The sequence below is a fragment of the Doryrhamphus excisus genome, linkage group LG4, assembly GCF_037039965.1.
Source record: "Doryrhamphus excisus strain RoL-2023G ecotype Guam linkage group LG4, RoL_Dexc_Guam_v1.1, whole genome shotgun sequence".
Classification (NCBI taxonomy): Eukaryota; Metazoa; Chordata; class Actinopteri; order Syngnathiformes; family Syngnathidae; genus Doryrhamphus; species Doryrhamphus excisus.
In genome coordinates, this window is record NC_136360.1 from 10,452,099 (window position 1) to 10,467,169 (window position 15,071).

A 15,071-nucleotide genomic window follows, 5' to 3' on the forward strand; every position below is an offset into this window, starting at 1 on the left:
TTCTGTCGTCCCTTGTTTGTTGTGGTTACTTGTTCCAAACCCCACTGCAGTAACTGAATTTCCGTAAGGTAGGTTTAAAAAAATTAATATTTGTATATTTAGAGCAGAGTAAACATGTTTCCATTACTTTATAAGTCAGTTTTTTTTCATATTATTACTTGAGCCATGTTGAGTCACCTTTATACTCTTGCTATTCATTGCCAATGTGCAAGCTACTGCAGGGACAAGAGACAGCCATAGCATGCTAGGTAGCTACCTCGTTAGCCTCCAATTGGTGATTGATTATAAACTTAAGAAAGGGTTTCAAGTGGAGTGCAGAAGAAAGACAATATAAAAAGCCCAAAATGTACCACTTCTACACCGAATAGGAGTAGAAATTATTTTAAGGTAAGACCTCTACAGGAGACGACAGATGGAAACTAGCAGAAGTGCTATAATCTGGCATATTTACATCTGTATTGATTGCAGATGTTTATCAATGCAATGCATTGCCCCTAATAAATCAGTAAATGAATTTTCGGCTCTGTCATGTTGGACATGCCATGTCGGACTCCATCCGACAATGTGATGGTAATGTGATGTTATGTCATGCACTGTTGCCACCTCCTCAGTAAGACAAGTACATAACTATTGTCTGTCCTAGAAGTTGCTAGATGATGTCATTGGCTAATTTGCATATTATATGCACGCAACGTAACAAATACTGTAGAACAAAAGCATTATCTAGTGGATGGATGGATAGATGGATAGATGGATAGATGGATAGATGGATAGATGGATAGATGGATAGATGGATAGATGGATAGATGGATAGATGGATAGATAGATAGATAGATAGATAGATAGATAGATAGATAGATAGATAGATAGATAGATAGATAGATAGATAGATAGATAGATAGATAGATAGATAGATAGATAGATAGATAGATAGATAGATAGATAGATAGATAGATAGATAGATAGATAGATAGATAGATAGATAGATACTTCTCAAGTATCAGACCAGGCAAAAGACCAGAAGCCCAAACTGGACATGATTTGTGGGCTCTTCAATTTCGCCCTGATGACAAGGTCCAGTACAAGCTAACTCTCTGGCCAAAAACTTGAAAATACAACTTAGGCCAACATTGATCATTTATTCATTATAGTTTTTTCAAAAACTGCAGTATTTGAACTGTGGTGTAGCGAGGCATGACTGAATATCAAAAATTCCCACTCATGGCCCTCAGGATTCAAATGGATCCCTTTAGAAAAAGTACATAAATAATATTTTTCCTCCACTTTCATAGCTCAGCTCTTTTAATTAGCGTCAACTTCCATTTATTATTTATCTTTTATTTTATTTATATCACATGCTTATATCCATGTCTACACATATGGCTTTAGACGGTAATGCTTCTAAGAGAAGAAAGAGGACGAGGAAGACGAAGCATTGTAGTGACAGCTTGCATTAAGACGTCACCACCGCAGCACAATTTGATGCTCCATTAGGAGTGTGTTAAATTACAGCCACAGAATGGGCCACATTAACCCGGGGAGGGAGGGTCACCTTTGCACCGCACTCACACACACACACACACACACACACACACAGACACACACTTTCACACGTACTTACAAATGACAACAAGAGCATAATTGGGATGTGTTTATTTGGAACAGTAATACATGGTCAGTATATGGAAATCAAGAAAGAACCCAAACCAAAGAATAAAAATAACCAAAAAAAAAAAGAAATCATCTAAAAAAAGCCACTGTTTGAATGTCATACTGTATATTCATAAAGATAAAAAATAATGTACTGTATCAATGTTACATAAAGAAAATGTTAGTTGAGGTAAACTCTAGAAGTGTTCCGCTTCCCTTTTTTGTCTTTGCTCATAACAGCAGTGGCTTGTTAATCAACACAAGGGTCCCAAAATGAGTGATGTGAGGAAGACTCTGGCCATGAAACAGGGAGTCACTGGATGAAGACGTAGTGGATTAGCATGACTACAGGAGCGCCTCTAAAGTTAGACCATCTGGGAAGCTGGTCAGTTGTCCTCAGAAGAAATAATGCAAAGAGAAATTATGTGGTTACTGGGGATGAATATTCCATTATTATTATTGTTATTATGTTTATTAAATGGCCGCACGGAGTAGTTAGCATGTAGGCCACACAATCTGGAAATCGGGAAGACCTGGGTTTGAATCCTCTATTGGGCATCTCTGTGTGGAGTTTGCATGTTCTCCCTGTGCGTGCGTGGATTTTCTCCAGGTACGCCGGTTTCCTCCCACATTCCAAAAACATGCTAGGTTAATTGGTGACTCCAAATTGTCCGATTGTAAATTTAATTCAAATTTTCCTTTGCTGAATTTTTCATGTTTAACTCACCTCAGGCAAGCTAATGAGCTAAAATGTTTCAGATGGTACTTGGTGTGAGTAAAGTCACTTAAAAACACCCACACAAGGCAAGAAAAGCTAAAGAAAAATCCAAAAACAGTTCTTTCTGAGCTGACACCACAAAGTTTTTTGTTTTCATGTATTTTTCCGTAATGAGTTACTCGTTTACTTGAAATTCACGTTTGTAAGTTTTAACTTAATCCATTTCACTTTTTTCACAGCACGAGTTCTATTTGAACATAAACGAGTCTGTTATGGCAACCTTTCTGCCACAGATGCACCATCCTGTTCCGATTTTTGTTACAACGTACAACTTAATAAAAAAGGTGAACCGTATTAAAGAGAAATGTAAAGAAAAATAGTAAAATTAATATAGTAAAACTTACTAACATAAAACTTAACAAGTAAATATGTAAAACTCATCAAAAAAACCCTGTAAAACTAATCAAGTAGCAGATTGGCTTTCAAAAAATATTTGTAGCGAAAATCTACATTTGTTTGATAAGCGAAGTGTTCAACTTTAGAGGTTCCACTGTATTTTAAAGGGGGGTGAGCTGCATGAGAGGAATATATGGTTGGTACGGTGCAGGTGAATTGTAAATTTGAGAAGGGGAAAATGAGGACAAGCAAAAGCAGGGAAAACACGTGTCGCTATTGCTTGGATTAAGAATTTGCATAACTGGAAGCCTCCCTATTTGATGGCACATGGGTCCGATGCACTGTTGTACAGTACTACTGTAGCAGTAGTACAGTACTGGTAGGAGTGGTGGTGCTGATGTTTATTTACAAAATGGCCAATCCCATGATCAAGATGCCGCTGAAGCCACTCTACAACACCCTACAGAGCTCAACCCCACATTGTGGCTTTCATTTGAATTATAAAATATTTTTTTTTCTTCCAAATGTACTGTTTTCGTAGTTTTTTTCTGTCATTAGTATTGTACAAAAGCTATAGAGAATGTCACCATGGTTGCTCTTGGGGTGCGGATCCTTCACATTTTCTGGTCCTTTTAGTCTTTGTCTGCAATGAGACACATTAGGCCAGTGTATGTCCAACTGTGTGTGTGTGTGTGTGGCGAGTGAGTAGCTCCCAGAGTTTCTGCACAAGTCCAACCAATTAAAATTCCAAAGACAGGCCCTGCAGAGTCCATCTCCACGACAAAGTCCACACTTTATACCATGTTTATGTGTGTGTCATGTTTTTTGTCAAGAGACATGGAGGCACCGCTCGATTCCGACCCGCCTTATTGCAGCAAAGTCACTGTCCAGGAGGCAGAAGGAAGCAACGTGATGACAAAGATGGAAAGGACAGTAAGGCTGGGTGTGAGGCGAGACGACGGGAGAGGAGAGGACAAGGTAGGGAAAACTGGATCTGTGTCAATACTTGTCCTTTATGAAGGGATACTGGGGGGGGGGGGGAGGAATGACTCTTGATGGGAGTAGATGGCACAAACACTCACACACACACACACACATTCACGTACACTTTCACACAGAGAAATGAAGCTTCTCCTCCACTCTTCTCAGTGCTGGTCCGGGCCGCCTTCCTGGTGTGTGTCTCTTTATTTCTTCCCTTTGTTAATCTGGGCATAGAGAGGGTCCTTCACCTTCTGTGGACGACAACCAAAGACTAAATATTATTATTTTTTTCTTTTTTTGTGGAATAAACTTTATAATTTATAAAAACACCTCCACCTCCTGCACGTATAGCAAATATTCCTACGGAGACATTTATTTTTTTTAATTTTGATTTTACATTCCTGTAATTAATGTAATAAAAATATTTATAGAGGTGAACTTGAAAAAATACATAATACAAAAAAAGCACAATAATTACATATATCAATGTAATATTTTCATATACAGTAATTTTAAAAATGTCATACAAAAGTATAACAATTTAACATTTGCCTATAGTTTAAAGATAATTATACTAAATATTAAATAATTATAGAAATAATAAAAAATTAAAAATAAATGTAAAAAGTACATGTGAATTAACATGTGGCTAAGCGTTAATACATTACATTTTCAATAACAATAACTAAATTAACACATCCGCAGGCTTGCCCAGTGCATAGTAAACAAACAACAGATGGCGCGATAACCCCTTGCTATAATCACAAACCTGAAGAAAGTAATATGTGGAAAAGACACAATAAGTGGAGCAAAATTGAGGTCTAAACAAGGAAAATGGATACACTTGAATATGAAGTATTATGAAACAGTTTTCGTGCAGGTAGACAATGGTTTACATTGTGACAACTACAAAAGTCATTTGATCGTAAAGTTCATATGAATGTATGATCATTAAAAAAAACCCCAAAACCTTAGTGTTCCTAATGTGACCACCAGATGGCAGTAGCACACAAGCCTCTAAGCGACCCATCCTTTCTCTCAGCATCTTCAGAGTCCTGCTCATTAACTTGATACGTTTCTATGTTCATGTGTTCTCGTGCTCCAGCCGGCGCTCATCCCTCCAGAAGCATGGGCTATCCAAGATATAAAATTTCCGTCTTGAAAGAACAGTTGTGACTCATCCCGCTGCAAGCAAGCCGGAGGACAAGCGAGGATGATGGAGCGTCAAAGCGAAGCAGCTGCAGTCACTCACAATGGGCCGCTTATTATTGTACATATAATTACAGTCGCCCACTCCATCTGCTGTGCAGACAGCTTGATGGCAGGGCCGGCCTATTATGTTGTGGAGGACTTCTCTCACTCAGCAAAGTGATTGTGAGTTTGGACGCTCCCACACACGCACCAAGACACACCACTGAATGGATAGCGAGTGTGAGAAGAATGCAGAGGCGGGGAATTTATGGGGATGTGACAGCGCTCTCTAAAGGCATGTTTCAATCAAGCAATGCAGGTCAATTGCATTTGAAAAGGAACCCTTTGACACAGTAATACAGTTGGAGTTTCCACCTTGAGGACAGCTGTGCCTCTTTCACACAGATGCAGGAAAATTGGTGGATTTGAGACAGTTTATTTGTCTGTGTTGTTCACACAGAACCCAACAAAACAGTGACAATCGTTTTCAACGCAACATGCCATGAGTAAGTAAGTATAACATTACGCTTCATTCTCCGATCGCGCTACCGCAGAATACCCTTTCACACAGCCATGGCTGTTAGAACTCTCATACTACCTCAAAAGCTGTCAAATTCAGGCTTTGCCCGTTCTGTGTCACACAATTGCTAGCTTCAGTAGGTTGTGTGAAAGAGGCTGAAATAACTCACTGATGAAATTAACACACACACAAAGTAAATAACAAGAAAGGTGCACAACCCATTGGAGGAGCCGCCATGTGACTGCATGTTTGTATTTTTGTTTTGAGGATCCAGAAGATTACAGGAAATAATCAAAGCTAACTCCATAAGGAACGACCAATCAATGGACTGCGATCTCTCTTACCATTGTAGCTGTACCTTAATAATTCCTGCACCTGCACTAAATAGCAAAGGAAATAATAAGACTTTAACAAATGAGGTGCTCAGTTTCATTCACCCAGTTCCGTCTGTGAGGGCTGAAGCACTGGCAATTCTGACGGTTAGCAGAATGCTGCTGCCAGCCCCCCAGACAGTTGTTCGGAGCGAGGCGACAACTAGCGGAAACTACAAGCCTGCAACATCATCCTGCAGTGTCACCCTGCATCATCTCGGCAGCACACTGCCAACTGGCCCTACTGAACACTTCACTGGTATCTACTCATCATGCATGTGTGAAATCAGCCAATATCAACATTTTGTATCGAAAAACTGAACTTTCTATATGTTGTACCCCTAATAAAAACCATACTGACAAAAGATCCCAACACGGCAGATGGACAGAACCAAGACTGGGACATGAGCACAGATTTGACCTTGAAGATGTTTTGCTACTACAGCAGAGTGATACTGTTGATTTTGGTTTAAGCACTTGTTTGCTGATTTCAAAGTGCAATAAAGTTTTATGGGCTGATTAAACACAGATGGAAGGGTCAGAATTTTGGCTAATGTTAAACCAACCGATCTGAGTTCTGGAACGGTGGCAATAGAGTAATTTCCTGCTTTTAGCCTCAAAATGTTTAATTTCTATTCATTCATTCATTTTCTGCCGCTTTTCCTCACGAGGGCCGCAGGGGGTGCTGGAGCCTATCCCAGCTGTCTTCGGGCGAGAGGCAGGGTACACCCTGGACTGGTCACCAGCCAATCACAGGGCATGTATAGACAAACAACCATTCACACTCACATTCATACCTATGGACAATTTGGAATAGCCAATTAACCTAGCATGTTTTTGGAATGTGGGAGGAAACTGGAGTACCCGGAGAAAACCCACGCATGCACGGGGAGAACATGCAAACTCCACACAGAGATGGCCAAGGGTGGAATTGAATCGTGGTCTCCTAGCTGTGAGGTCTGCGTGCTTGTTTACTTTCTATCCTTTTTATATTTTGTATACATTGCTGTGTCCTTTGAGAAGATATACTGTAATAACAAAGTATGTCATTAAAGGTAGTCAGTTATTAAAACAGTGTTTCTAATAAAATGCCCAAGTGTGTATGTGTGTGTGTGTGTGTGTGTGTGTGGAGGGGGTCTGAGGGTGGTGGGGGGTGCTGTCTAGATGCGGAGAGTTGTCCAGGACCTGGACAAGAGCAGCGAAATGAGATTGTTCAGTGAACCGTTGCTGCGGCGGGTCATTTCACTGGCGAGGCTCGAGAGGCTCTCACTCTGGACGACCCCCGAAATAACCCCCTCTCTCATGACTGCACTAAGACAGCCACACACACACACACACACATTTTGGCTGTGATACCAGCGCAGTTGGTTACAGTATCAATCACAGGTGTGCTTGTTGCAAGGATAAATGGGCCTAATAAGCAGGTGTGTGTGTGTCTAAAGTCGACGTGATCAAGCAAGTAAACACCATATGGGAGGAACATCATTGGAGCGTCACCAAAGCTGCCCACCTCCAACAGAGGAACAACTCAGAGCCTCTGGCCAAAACACTCCATCTCGCCCGCCAGATTTACCACTTAGTCACCCCCCCCTTCTTCCCCCAACTCCACCTGCTGCCCTTCAGCTTCCAGACTCTCTGAAGACAAGAGGATGGGTTGCCATCCACTCTTCTCCTGGAGTGAGGGGGTTGGTAGTGAGGTAGGAGGCTTCTTGGGTTTTTAATTAATGCCAATTAGGTGGGGGCGGTCATTAATCTTGGCAGCCCGGAATTAGCTGATGAAAACAAAACCTTTGCCGCCTTTTTCTTGTGAGTGAGCGCCAGCAGCTATCATTAAAGAGCCACCGTCTGGAAGCAAGCGGGTGAGGACACCGGATGGCGGAGGGTCTTTTTTGGGAAGAGTTTGTCAACCTAGTGTGGTTGTGGCGCCACCTAAAAGACAACTCAAAAGCCCTCTTTTATGCTGCCTGCAAAGGCTAGCTGGTTATTTCCTTGTCTCTGTCTATGAATGTGCAGCCTCAGTTAATGAACGCTGACTTTGTGGCTGCTCTGACTTGGAATTGGGGAATGAAAAAGTGGCATGCCGGAGAAGTGGGACAAACCTGTGAAGTTTTTTCCTTAGAGAGAGTTTCTTCCTCGCCTCCGTCATAAACGTTTTTGCTAATGTGTCTTGTTCTCTATGAAGGGAACCAAAAAAGCAATTTTCCCCAAGATCTTTGAGGAGGTGGTTCTGTTTGAGGTTGATTCCTTTCCTCTGTCAGCAAAGTGCTTGCTCATGTGGGGTTCAGTCGCTGTTCTGTGTCAACAGCACCAATATAGAAGTGGGAGACAAAGTCAAAGTATTGGTTCTACTTCTTCCTTAGAGTGAGATTGTCCTTGCGTCCATCACCAAAAGGATGAGACAGTGAGGTAATGATCATGCTCGGTGGATTTGCCTCAAAACTCACACATGCGAGATAAGGATGCACATTGAAAATGAAACATTAACACAAATGTCAACACTGGAGGAAACATAAGATGAAGATGGATGATGGCCACATCTGGTGAAGAGAAGGAGAGGGGTTATACCTACCCTGCCCAGTTGCTATCTAGCTCCCAGCCTCTGGACTGGCCTGGTCTGGGCTGGGCTCTGTTGGCTCATTGGGGCAGGGCGACTCAGAACCACAAGCCTAAAAGCACCAGCGAGGCCATGGAGGAGCAGGAAGAGGAGATAAGGTTGGAAAGAAGAAGATTGTGAAGAATTAAGGAGGGAAAGAGAAAACATCTACAAGTCAGACTGCAGGTGGTTAACCAGAAGGGACGTGACAAGGAAGTAAAGAGGAAGGAAGTTGTTAAAGGTAATCATCTAAGGACAGGGGTTGGAAACCTATGGTAAATGGCCCACGGAAGTGCTTGATCCGGCCCACCGGACAAATAAAATCTTTAAAAAATGCTCATAATATATCATAATAATCCTTTTTTTTTGATGTTCTATCACATTTTTCCATACATTTACCACAAGCCTTTGATTGGAAAACGGTCCCCCACCTTGATATAGGATGCACATTGCTAAAGAAGGTACATTTTGACTCTGATCAGAGACAACAAAATATAAAAATTTCCAAAGTAATTAAATCAAATAAATAAATAACGCAAGACAAGTGCCATGCATCTCATCATAAGGCAGTAGAATCATGTGATTTCTTACAGCCAATCAGTGATCATAATCAAATTTTTTCATATGTAAAAATATTACAAATGGGTACCTTTCACATTTGAACCGACGGGGTACCGATGCCCGGTACATGGGAATCGGTACCGGGAGTCCACCGTACCAATTTTATGTACTTTTGTATGTGTTTAAGTGTTAAGAAAAAAACCTATCCACCTCTCTATATATAACACATACATGAAATATATCTAATACATATACATATATGAAAAACATCCAACAGTTATTTCACAAAATTCATCATGAAAACCGTGATGTTTTTTCTTAATAATACTTAATTAAAACCGTAAGCCTATATACTTCTATTTCTTTCCTTTTACCGCTGGAAAATGTGTATGATGACGGTGGTCCATAGAGGGTAAATACGTTTAAAACAAATGAAAAAAAACAGGATGGAATAGAAATAAATAAAGGTATTATATTTTACAAATTGAAGTAATACAAACTGCAAATGAGAAGCAATTTTTTTTTATATCTTTGAAATATATTATTTTTATTTTTAAAATTACAGAATTTTTAATTCCTATAGTTTTGTATTCCATGTTGATCTATTGCAAATAATCTGCAAACAAATGTGAGCATAAGAGCACCACACACACGAATTTCCTCCATCGACCGGTTGCTTTTTACACCTCAAAAAGTACAAGCTGTTGTTTTTTTTCCCTCCCTGCCTTCACTCCATCATCACTTGTCTTTCTTTTGCGACCTTTTCATCGCACCGTGCCGCACCGCCGCTGTTGTACACTTTTGATGTAGTTGTGTAAAGCTTCTTTGTGTTATTGAGGCCTGGTGACATTTGCAGGCGTGTAAAAGCCTCTCTCGCTCTCCTTTTGTTTTCCCCTTAAAATGGCCTAAAAAAGAGAGAGAATGCTTCACGCCCTGGAGAGTGCGCAGCAGAGAGTGGTAGAAGAGGAAGGTGTTAGAAAGAGCTACAGAAGGTCAGCAATTCTACACTCCAGTAAAAATTGGAAAATAAATATGAATTAGAGCTGGACACGGCCGCACAGTAAACGAGTGGTTTGCATGTCGGCCACACAGTCAGGAGATCAGGAAGACCTGGGTTTGGTTCCCCTTGCGTGTCCATAGGTATGATTGCCATCTGGGTATTGCTATGATATGTGGTGATGTATCAACCTGCACATAATCACACACCCTTACAAAACTTACAGCGTCTTCCTCTCCGCTCCGGCTCGGGCTGCCCTCAGCCTCTCCAAACGAGTCATCGGTGGGGGGGTCCGTAGCATCCGTTGGTGGGTCGCTGACGTGCGAGGCCGACGATTTGGTGGGTGAGCTCTGGCGGGGAGCAGGGGTGGGAGCTGTGGTTCAGGATTGAGGGAGGAAAAGCTGAGTCACATGGGTGATAATGTTGGTCAAGGGAGGGAGGGAGTGCTCACGAGAGTTGGTGGACGGCGTCGTGGAGGTGACTGGCGTCAGGTTCATCTGCGAGATATCAAAGTCGTCACAGTCGTCCGTGTCCTGGGCCGTGCCGACGCGGCTGAAGTAACTACTGAATGCCTCTGAGGTCCCCGTTAGGCTGGGCTGCTCGCCCTTCTTTGATGGCATCGCTGGTGGCTTTGCCAACTGAAAGTCCTAAAAGGGAGACACCAGATTTATAAGGTAAACACAATGACTCGGAGTCGATTCTTCCATGGCACCACGAAGGTAAGTGGCTGAAGTTACAGTGGCCTTTACCAGCAACCACCGCCATTACTTCCATTTTGCATACTTTTGTCTGCAATCCATGACTGTCTGGTCGGAGGCCAAGTCCTTAGATCAGGGCTATTAAAGTAAATTGGTCTTGAGGCCAAATTAAGGAGGCGCCAGGAGGGGGCAATCTGTTCTTATACGTATGGACCTACTGCAAAGAGCATCTATTTGACAAGAGCAAAGTGCTGTTTTAAGGATGTGCTGCAAATATAGAATTTAAAATCCTCCATATGACAATCACATTCTGCTGTTTTGACATATATGCTAATATGCTTAACCTTTCCCAACTGAACTATGAACTATGTTGTCATTCACAGGCGTGGTCACCAGTTCAATAACCCTGTTTTCAAGACTATCTACTGCTGTTGGGTGGCCTTTTATTGTGGCCAAATTAAGGTACATCTGTGGAATAATACACTCCTGTCTAATCAGGATCTTGATATGCCACACCTGTGAGATGGATGAGTTGGGAATTATTAAAGGGGGACTGCACTTTTTTTGGAACTTTCATTTACAGTCCTGATATGTGAAACATGAACACACATTTCTTTACTTTTTCTGTGCATTATAACACAAGAATTGAAGCTATCTCACAATGCTGTCATTGGGATAAACCTATTTTGATTATGAACCCCTAAAAAAACCCTCTAACAACATTGCATCGTTTGATATACACTCTCTGATCATACATTAACTCGTACACTGATGATCACAAGTAATAGTTGCAGTATCTTGCTGCTCAGAAACGTGGCCAAGGTAAGAAAGGCTGAAACCCGACCATCATTGAATGAGACACATTGAAAGGCTGTGACTCGGCCAAGAAATATCTCAAGACACATTTTGGAAATGTTTTATGGGCTGATGAGATGAGAGCGGGCTGCGCGGTGGGCGAGTGGTTAGCATGTTGGCCACACACTCCCGAGTTTGGGAAGAACTGGTTTCAAATCTCGGTTTGGGCATCTCTGTGTGGAGTTTACCTTGAACATCTCCTTGCCCATCTTTTTCGCCTGCTCGCCATGCTGCGGACTCGACGACGCGGATGGAGCTAGAGCCGACGCGCCTGCACCTGAATGGGTTTCGCCAGTCGTTGTCATGGAGGTGACGGGGGTGAGAGCCTGGAACATGGCGGTGGGCAGAGTGCCCACCTGTTGGGCAGGGAGGTATGCTGTTGGGGGGAAGGCTCCGGCTGCCATGGCCGCCCACTGCTGCTGGGTGGCGGGGAAGATGTTGGCCTGGCCCCAGATGAGTGGCTGGCCGCCTGGCAGCACCTGGGCCACTGGACCTATAGGGGACTGGACGCCGAAGGCCAGCGGCGTCTGGGCGGCGAAAGCCTGCTGGGACCAGTGTGCGGAGGGGACCGCTCCCATTGTCACATAACCTGTTGGTGAAGAATGGAGGAGGAAGAAGATGCAGCACTTCAACGAGGCAGGTGAGGGTGCAAGTAAAACATCCACAGCTTTTCTTCTACATACACACACACACATATATATATATATATATAATAAACCATGCATCACCAGAGAGTGCTGCCCTACTTCTGCGTGTAGCTAATGTAGCATCTCTCCATGGTCACGCTGAACTACCATAATTACCTCCAGAATGAGGCAGCATCGTTTCATTGAAACACACTCATTAAAATTGCTCAAATTCATCAGCGGAGGCCTCATCTACAGTGTTACACACTTGCTCATCTCCCTTGTGCCTTCTCTCGTTGACATTCCACCTCACTGACAGCGGGGCGGAGAAAGTGTGCGCTCATGTCTCATTCAGGGAAGTACTAGCCAGCGAGAGGTTGAGGCCACTTCTTTCCTAGGTAAATCAGCAGCATCTGAGTCAGCGAGTTAATGACGCGTTTTATATTCAACACACAGCCGACGCCACCTCCTCTCCTCATCAACATTTCATTTCTATTCCATCCCTCCCTATTAATCACATCCTGTTCCTTTTACTTCCACTCTCTCCACATCCTATGGGCTGTCTTGGATAAAAATGACCTGCTTTTTGATCATTATTAACCCTTTGGAGTCCAGCATAGTTTTTTATGTATTATTTGTTATTTATGTCATTTTGACATAATGTATTAAATACATTGGGCCTAAAATCACTGAAGAAACTCAAATTTGTGTTTGGAAGCAATGTATTTAGTGTAATAGCATGTAATAACACCTTCTCATAGTATGCAAATATAAAATATATCATGTATTAATTTGGCATACAGGAATGTGGTCAAATAGCTATTATGATACACTCAATACCAATCTATTAACTATTAACTAACAAAAAATAGTATGCGCCATTCATGTTTTGTCCACATCAGGACAGTTGCATGGAGGGAACAGCCAGGTCACTTGGCCACTTGATGGCACTGCTGGCTCACCTTCCCTCCTTTTCCGCTGCAACCATACCTGTTGATGCGTTAATTGATTGATGACAGACATTTTTCCACCAATAGGAAGGTGGTGTCAAGTTTCATTGTCTGTTTACTTTTGCTTTTTATGAACATTACCGATCGTACATCTGGTTTTACTCGACAAATTTTCACAATTTAAAGACTCGCAGACAGTTTGACGTCTGCACTTTTGATGTGATTTCAAAGGGTCCATGAAGCTGTGTCATCATTCTTATATTATGCGGCAGTTGCATTTTCTGTCTCCATGACGTTGGAGAGCCCTTGGAATTACAACAAGAATGTGGAATTTGATCAAGCTAATATTTTTATCTTTGCGGTTATGTTGTGTCATTGCTACGTCACAAAGCAACAAGTCTCTCAACTTGACAGCAACCGCCTAATTGAGATGCAGGAGAAATGGAGGATTATTTGGAAATCCATTTCTATCCAATCCATCCATTTTCTATACCACTTATCCTCACTAGGGTCATGTTAAAGTTTGCACATTATGTGCGACCCGCAACCCTAGTGAGGATAAGTGGTATAGAAAATGGATGGATGGATGGATGTATATTTCATTCATTTTCTACCGCTTTTTCCTCATGAGGGTCGCGGGGGGTGCTGCAGTCTATCCCAGCTGTCTTCAGGCGAGAGGTGGGGTACACCCTGGACTGGTAGCCAGCCAATCACAGGGCACATATATACAAACAACCATGTTTTAAAAAAAAAACAAAACAAAATTTGTTCTTCTTTCTTTGCGGTTAGTATTAAATTATCCACAGTCCCTGCCTCTCAACCAAAGTAAGCTAGGATAGACTCCAGCATAACCCTGTCATCCCAGTGAAGTAAATGAGGCAATGCTCCGCATTGCTGCCACAACTGGTTGAAAAAAAAAGGGCATTTTTTAAAATACCTGAGGGTACAGACGCAGGATTGAAGGGAGCAAAGAGTTCCGTGGGAGGCTGTAGGCCTAGCGACAGATCAAGGGTGTTAGCAGGGGAGGCCGGGGTCTGCAAAATTAAAATAAACCCTCTTAGACTTCCACATAAGTCATGAGGTGTGCATGCATGGCTTCTACTCACCGATGGAGACGTTATGTCAGGGGGTGTTGACATGTCTCCAAAAAGCTCCAATTGGTTGATATTCTGAGAATCACACAAAGCACACACTGGAAGTCAGGTTTAATTGTTGAACAGACGCTCTGACGTCACAGTCGGGCGCAGGTTAGCATGCCAACATGAACGACACACTGCATGCGACAAGCGGGTGGCAACCTACCTGATGACTGTGGAGGCAACAGAGAGCAGACAACAGAGATGGGATGGCAGAATGAGATGAAATGATCATGATGACATACCTACCAAAGTGATATCTGTCCACGACAAAGTCAACCAGCAGCCTGTGTGGGCCCGTCATTAACGTCCTCATATTGTGGAGGATCAGTGATGGGACTTGCTATCAAAAGACCCTAGGCTTTCTATTTGATCTGAATCAATTCTCTATTCTCTATCCCTCCGTCCGGTCTGTGCATTAAGAATATCTTAAGGCCAGCAAGAAGCGAAGCAAACTATTTTTAGTTGTAAAGGAATTTAAGGGCTTGAATGCACCGTGCGAGATTTGCATAAATCGAGCATACGGATAATTTCTTTAGAGATAATGAATGTTCTTAGAATATCTTCCCACTCTCCCTCTCTGCAATCACACACAAACCAGAAGGCTCTTTAAAAAATATATATTACATCTATCAGAAAATGGAATCAGTGTGGATGGTGTTTTACATTCATGGGCCTGGATGGTGATTTACCAGAACAGGAAGCGTTGGTTTCTGGGGGATGGGAGGTTGAGTTATGGGCTATTGTAGCTGTGCAGAAGAGATGAAGATCATGCAGCAATGCAATAAGATAAATATTCATGATAACGCTGCAGAACAATGCAATTGA

At 42.3% G+C, this 15,071-nt stretch overlaps 1 protein-coding gene across 9 annotated transcripts in view; it reads right to left on the reverse strand.

Moving 5' to 3' along the window:
* Window positions 1–1,583: 1,583 nt before the first annotated feature.
* Window positions 1,584–15,071, reverse strand: part of dab1a (DAB adaptor protein 1a) — a 205,161-nt gene continuing 191,673 nt past the window's right edge. For 7 of the 9 annotated variants that reach the window (XM_058072449.2, XM_058072448.2, XM_078790111.1 and 4 more), the window contains 7 exons: window positions 14,214–14,276; window positions 14,045–14,141; window positions 11,720–12,120; window positions 10,430–10,625; window positions 10,203–10,351; window positions 8,397–8,493; window positions 1,585–3,996 (listed from right to left, as the gene is read on the reverse strand). In XM_058072449.2, the coding sequence (XP_057928432.2) occupies window positions 8,413–8,493; window positions 10,203–10,351; window positions 10,430–10,625; window positions 11,720–12,120; window positions 14,045–14,141; window positions 14,214–14,276 (987 nt within the window). In that variant the 3' untranslated portion in view covers window positions 1,585–3,996; window positions 8,397–8,412. Of the gene's footprint in view, window positions 3,997–8,396; window positions 8,494–10,202; window positions 10,352–10,429; window positions 10,626–11,719; window positions 12,121–14,044; window positions 14,142–14,213; window positions 14,277–15,071 lie in introns of all 9 variants that reach the window. The other 2 variants (XM_078790110.1, XM_058072450.2) reach the window with 2 other exon arrangements.